Source organism: Helianthus annuus, chromosome 16 (assembly GCF_002127325.2).
Source record: "Helianthus annuus cultivar XRQ/B chromosome 16, HanXRQr2.0-SUNRISE, whole genome shotgun sequence".
NCBI classification, from domain to species: domain Eukaryota; kingdom Viridiplantae; phylum Streptophyta; class Magnoliopsida; order Asterales; family Asteraceae; genus Helianthus; species Helianthus annuus.
In genome coordinates, this window is record NC_035448.2 from 84200423 (window position 1) to 84207932 (window position 7510).

Below are 7510 nucleotides of genomic sequence, written 5' to 3' on the forward strand. Positions count from 1 at the left end.
CGGGACTTATATACGTTCATTAACATTAGCTACGCTGCTCGGTATTAAGTAGTGGTACCATTGGACTTGACAAATCCCATTCCTGACATCCCGGGTTTGTTTGGATGTAAGGAATGACTGAATCCGAAAACATTTCTTTTGATAACCTTGACTTTGGGTTATCCGACTGTCTCAAGGCTTGAATGTATGCGTTAACTTACCACATAAATGTATGTATCAATGTAACATGCTTTTACTTTGCAAAACATCACTTTTTGATATATTCAAAATACTCTGCTTGTACATTTTTCTACATTTGGTTATGTGACAATACTTTACTTACAATACATAACATTTGTTACACATAACATGACTACATTTGGACTTTTTAACATTTGCCAAGGTTTATACAAGGACTTCTGACAATTGGTTTAAACATAGACATTATACATTGATTGGTTGGTTTGAGTTCTTAAGTAACGAGATGTGAGTAGTATAACACAAACATGGTAAATACGTCGCTGGTACTTTTTATATATAAGTGTTTGTATTATATTACATATCATAGCGTTACTTAAATTATTCCTTTTTGACTTATACATTTTACACAAGTAGTCCGTTTTCACAAGGCTTTGGTTTGCAATACAGTTTATTTTATACAACTCATTTTACATGGTTATTCATTTAATCATACATTATTCTTTTATCTATACATATCATTTGATCTTATCGCTTTTAAACGATTTACAAAACAAAACAATTTACAAGGTTCATGACTGAATTTCATTAAACAGTTCTTAAATCTTAAGTCGTGAATCCTATTTTCACAAAACCTATGTATCTCACAGGCATTTTTATGCTGACGTACCTATTTTCACTTGTGTTTTCAGGAGCTTTTGCGTAGGACGATGATCATGGCACTAGGGCGGACCTGTGCCTTAGAGACATAAAATGAAGATAGACTTAGTTTAACTATGTTTTGCACTCTTGGTTTTAATGTTTAAGACGATGTTACTCTATTGTTGATAAATAAAACGTAACTTTGTATGACATGGTTGTGAAACAATTAATTCTGTTACAACACTCCCCGACGTTTCCGCGACGTTTGATTGTTCCACGTGGTCGGGGTGTGACAGAAGAGTTGGTATCTGAGCCAATGGTTATAGGGAATTAGGTTATTAGTAATACTTTGACCTAGACTATAACTTTCTAGGACCCTAACACAAGTTATCTTGTGTTTAGATTTTAAAACATGCACTTCACCTATCCTAAGGTGATAACCACAACGAGAACATCGATTCCGAATCCGCTTTGAAAATTAATCATCTGTTCTAGGATGATTGATTACTAGGTTTTGAACCCTCTGTTATATGGTTTTGAACCCCTTTGAATTTTCAAAAATCTCGTCAAAGTTTTGGGTCTTAATAGTGTGAACACGTGTAAACTGGAAGAGTGAATGCTTGTACCCTGGGTTTTCTGTCTAAGGCTAGAGTGTTCGTACAAATCCACATAATCGGACTAGTCACTCTTACCTGGGAACTCTTGGGGTGAGTGTTCACTTATAGGCGAACATGTCTTCGCGATACATTATTTTTGACCCATTTACTTTGATTAGACACTGTGTGTCGCTTGTTTGCTTTGCGATGCTGACGAATGACCACCATCTTTACTTTTGTTGAAATTGTTTCATCTCATTCTCTTCATCCAATCATCTCACTCGTTTCCTTTCATGTTTTCCTCTTTTAGAATGCCTCCTCGACGCGAAAACCAGATAGCGACTGCCGAACTGGCAGAAATTATTGCGCAGCAAATGGTTGCTCAATTCCCAAACCTCTTTGCTCAATGGAACCAAGCCAACAACAACAACAATGCTCCATGCAATTTCAAGAATTTTAACTCGGCTAAACCACTCAAGTTTTTTTTGGGTAAAGGGTTACCCCGGTGATTCTATATATTCACAACCAAAAAGCACAAGTAGTGTAGATAGCCTACACTAGTTCAAACATGGGACATGCCCCATGAATGTAAAACAAAAGGAAACCACATAAACACCACCAAAAGGAAAAAACAACTAGACTAGACTCTAGCACAAAAAATCAAACTCTACTCAATCAGCCAACATCTTCCCGAAGATTAGCTCCAATAATTCCCCATTCGCCTAGAAGCCTTCGGACATTTTCACAGTTCTTTAGCTTCGCTCCCATCAATTTATATCGGACATGTTGAAAAATAAGTTCAATAATAGCTTCTGGAGGTCTCAACTCATTCTTGAATAATCTAGCATTACGCTCCTGCCAGATGAGATAAGCAGTGGCCGCTACCAATAACCTTGCAACAAAGTTTCTAGCTGATTTCGACCTGGACCGAATTACAAGCCAATTAACAATGTCATCCCAATTAGAATCAACCGACTCCATACCCGCTTTATGTCTGACTTTATGCCAAATCTGATCCGAGAATTTACACTCGAAGAACAGATGGTTATGAGAATCATGATTTGCATAACAAAGCAAACAACACATCATGTTCATGTTTTTTCTCCGCGAGATATCCCAGCTCAAAATCTTATCCTGAGTAAGTAACTTACGTCTCATAATAAGCCACATTAAAAATGCATGGCGAGGAATGCATTGGCTGAACCAAACGATACGACACCACTCTACCTCCACCTCTCGATGTCTAAAAGAATCCCAAGCCCGAGCCGTTGAAAAATCATGAAGGAGATCCCCTTGTCGCCAAAAGAGTTTATCGTCCTTATCCGGCTGAATAGACCAACTATCGAGCTGATTAAGGGCCGGGAGACGATCTCTCCACTCATTCGGCCAACCCCACAAAGACTCTAAGAAGATATCAGCCACTTTGGCATCCAACCTGAATCCTGCATTCGCAATTTGTCTCGGGGTAAAAAACTGAATCAACGGACCTATATTATTCCACGAGTCGAACCAAGCTGAAGTCGATAAACCATTCCCAATTTCGGCCCAAACAAAACTCCTCATGTCCGGCCGAAGCTGAATAATTTTCCTCCACGACCAGCAACAAGAAGAAGGGGAATTACAAGCCCAGAAACTTTTACCTCTTAATCTGTACGAATGAACCCAATCAACCCATAAGAACTCACGTTTAGAGAGAATGCTCCATACGTGCGCTGATATAAGGGCTTTATTAACATCACCAATACGACGAATCCCTTAGCCCTGCCCTTCTGAAATGAACTGTCATGAGACCATAGAAAATTACGCATCAAAGCTTCCAGGTTAGAGACTACCCGAGCAGGCATGATAAACACTGAAGACCAGTAAATATGCAGTGAAGACAAGACCGAAGTAATGAGTTGCAGTCTACCTGCAAACGAAAGTAATTTATTCCTCCAATGCATAATACGTTTTTCGAGCTTCTCCACTAACACCTGGCAATCTTTGTACAATAACTTAGACGATATAAGAGGAACTCCCAAATATCTCACTGGCAACGACCCCTCAATAAACGGTATTATATTCAGAATAGCAGTTTTAACAAACGATGGAACGTTAGAGAAAAAAACTGTACTTTTCTAGATATTAGGCGCCAAACCCGACATCTTAGAAAAAGAGTTGAGCGCTTTCATAATACATCTAGCCGACGCAATCTCACCCCTAGCGAAAATAAACAAGTCGTCCGCAAAACATAGATTTATAATCTGCTGGCGTTCACACTTGTTATGGAATTTAAACGAAGAGTCAATCCTTACCGTCTGATGTAGAATAGCCGTGAGGATCTCCATCACAAGGGTAAAAAGATACGGAGAGATAGGATCTCCCTGACGCAGCCCCCTCTTGCCCTTGAAAAAACCATGAACGTCACCATTAATACAAACTAAAAACGTGGTCGGAGAAACACAAACCATGATCCAATGAACCATGCTATTATGAAACCCAAAACCCACCAAAATGTTCTTTAAAAAGGCCCAATCAACAGTATCGTAAGCCTTCTGAATATCCACTTTAAATGCACATTTAGGGGTACCGATGTTTCTATGATAGTTATGCATCAACTCTTGAGTTAACAGAATGTTATCCGAGATTTTTCTACCTGGAACGAAAGCCGACTGATTGACACTAACAATGTCATTAAGCACCCCCTTGATTCTGTCAGCAACAATTTTGCTAATACACTTGTATAGCACATTACAGCAAGCAATCGGACGATAGTCCGTAACCACAGACGGTGAGGGAATCTTGGGAATAAGAACAATAAGCGTGTGGTTTAATTCCCTTAAAAGTTTCCCTGCAACAAAGAAATCCATAACAGCTTTCGACACCTCATCACCAACGATAGGCCATGCATTCTTAAAAAAACCCGCTGTAAACCCGTCAGGACCTGGAGCTTTATCCGAACCCATGGAAAACATCGCCTTTTTAACCTCATCAGGAGTAACCGGTCGAACCATATGGAGAGCAACATCCCTCTCTAACATTTTAGAAAACAAATCAGGAGCCGGACTAAGAGACGTATTACCCGGGCAGCCTAAAAAGTGCTCATAGTGATCAACAAAAGCTCCCGAAACCATCTCATCCGTAAATACATTCCCTCTAACATCACGAATGACCTCAATACGACTATAATGAACTCTATTTTTGAGTGACGAGTGGAAGTAAGCCGTATTCATATCCCCAGCCGCTAACCAATCCACTTTAGACTTTTGCTTCAAAAACCGCTCTTCATCTAATAACGCGGTCTGAAAATCACTTCTAGTAGTGGCTTCCTCATCTCGCAACGTAAGACTAGTCGGATCTTTATCCATATCACACTGAATACTATCAAGCTTATCTCTTAGCTCTTCAACTTTTTTATGCAAGTTTCCTTGCTGATATAGTAACGCACGTAGCGGAGATTTCAAGAGACGAAGTTTTTTAACAACCGAAAATTGATACACACCACCAATGGACATACCCCAACCCTTCTCCACAATCGGCAAGAATTCAGGCTTATACGCCAGAAAATTAGCAAATTTAAAAGACCGGTGTTTTCTTTTCTCAGTTTCCGAGACGCTAACCACACACGAGCAATGATCCGATAACCGAGAAGGATGGAACTCTGCAACAGCACTCGGATACTTATCAATAAAGTGAGAATTTCCCACAACTCTATCTATCTTTTTCATTAACCCAATCCCTTTTTTTGGTTTCTGATTCCACGTGAAGTGGATACCAGTGCGTTTTATATCTACCATCTCAATGTCATCCACACACTCTTGAAACTCCTTCATGCTCAGAGACACCGAGGAGCATCCCATAGATTTATCTTCAAGATTCAACGCCGAGTTAAAATCATCTAGGATGACCCAAGGTTCATTACAAACAAAATTCTTATGCAAAGAAAGATGTTTCCACAAATCCCTCCGACTGATATAATAGTTTGCTGCATAAATTATCGAACAAAAAATCATTTTTTGTGACTGTTTAAATATTAGTTGAAGATGCATAACCTGATCGGTCTCCGAAAGCACCATAACATCAAGAATAGACGGATTCCAACCAACAATAATACGCGTTCCTCTAACACAATGGCCCCCATTCGACGTCCAACTCCACCACCGAAAAACAGCCTTACACACTTTAGGAAGATTACTCACCTCCACATGAGATTCAAGAATGGCACATAAACTTAACTTTAATTCCTTGATAGCATGGCGAACCTCCGTTTGCTTTATGGGGCGGTTCAAACCCCTAATATTCCAAGAAGCGAGACTAATCATTGAGCACCGATGAAGAAGGAGTGCTTGCCCCTTTTTTAGTTTCAATATTAATAGTTCCTTGCCTCAGAAAACCATCCATCTCATAGCCATCCGCCTCGTTAAAATCGTCAACAAGCTCATCATCGTCCAAATTTACTTGGGCCGAAGCTGGCCTACCCCCATCCACTTCCTCATTTGCACTCGGATCATTAAGAGCATCAAAGGGATTAGAAGACTGAAAATTTGGCGAAACTTTACCCGGCTCTTCTTTCTTTTTAGACACCACAGGTCTATACTCGAACTTTTGCTTAGGCTTATTAACCGGGAAACCAGTTTTTCTAGCAATCTTTTTACTATGCACCCCTGTATACCCTTCCTCATCAACAACCGGATTTTTATTCGGACGGCTAGAGTGATTTTGCTGCCTACTACCCTTCTCCATGATTCGAGCATTAGTTTGTTTCAAACCTTGATGCAGGCAATTATCGTCTGAATGACCAAAGACACAACAATGAGCACAACGAAGAGGGTACCATTCATATTCAACAGACATAGATTCTTTAATAAAACCATCCCCCTCCAGAACCGTGATCGCCATTGTTATTTCTTCTCTAAGAGTCTTCTCGGCCGACACCTCAATTAGAACTCTTGCATAACTACTCCGTCCCCACATATCCATGCACATTGACGTGGTATATGAATCCAAGAGTTTCGGTTCTCCTATAGTAGTGGCTAACATGCTAAGACCATCCTCCGTATATGCAGCAATCGGAACATCATGAATTTTAACCCAGATTTGAACTTTCTTAACCTCCTTTTTCTCTAGTTTAGTCGTTGGGCTCCAAATATTAAGAAAAAGCGGTTGAGATCGGATAATCCACGGACCATCCTCCAAAACCCGCATCATACCTGCCTCCTCCGCAAACTTGAAGAAAAAATACCCATTAGCGTTCATCATAGATTTCAGAATTCCATACTTTTTCCAATTATTACGAACAAAGTAGTCAACTACCGGGTACGCCACACGATCCCCAAGGAAGTAACCAAACAAGGTGTTCGCCATTTTATCTTGGACCATACGCACAGACTCCCTCGGGAGCACTACATCACAACCCTCATGCATGGTATCACTAGCTAGAGTACGAAACTTCAGTTTTACAGGATTATTCGCTATCAACGAATCAGCGTAAGATTTAGGTTTCGGAATACTATTATTATTATCCACTTTAGTTCCCGAACTCGAACCCTCACAACCCGATTTCATCATATCCGGCTTCATCAAGTTACCTGTTACCTGGTCACTAACTTCATCATTATTCGGCTTCCCATGATTCTGACCAGATTTCATATTCTCAAACATATCCGGTTCTGTAACCTTCAACAATTCATCAATCACGTTAATTTTCCTCGGCTCCGATTGCACATTCTGAACGGTACCCCTACGAGGGAGACGAGTATTGCCATCAATCTTTAAAGGTTTATTCGAAAAACCCTTACCCAAGATGGGCGTTTTCCCACGATCATGCACTTCCCTACCGTCCGACATTGGACGATTAGATGTTCCAGACTCAAATTCTCTCTCCATTATTCAAAAAACCGATCAACCATGCACTCGAAATCAAGAACACCAAGCCGCACCACAGAAACCCCAAAGCCGTAACTAATAAACCCTAATCCTTTAACCCTAGTTTCAATCCTCAACCCTTAATCGATTAATCCAGCGTATCAATCTAGCTAAGTTAATCTCATTTAACCGCAATCAATAACAACCAGATTAATAAATCAAAGAATCGAATTGAAGATCTAAGGCGGCGA

The 7510-nt window shown here is 40.1% G+C and overlaps 1 protein-coding gene across 1 annotated transcript; it reads right to left on the bottom strand.

Moving 5' to 3' along the window:
* Positions 1 to 2090: 2090 nt before the first annotated feature.
* On the bottom strand, positions 2091 to 2978 carry LOC110875630. The gene has a single exon (XM_022123832.1). The coding sequence runs from the start codon at positions 2976 to 2978 to the stop codon at positions 2091 to 2093; it is 888 nt and encodes a 295-aa protein (XP_021979524.1).
* Between the last annotated feature and the right edge of the window lie 4532 nt (positions 2979 to 7510).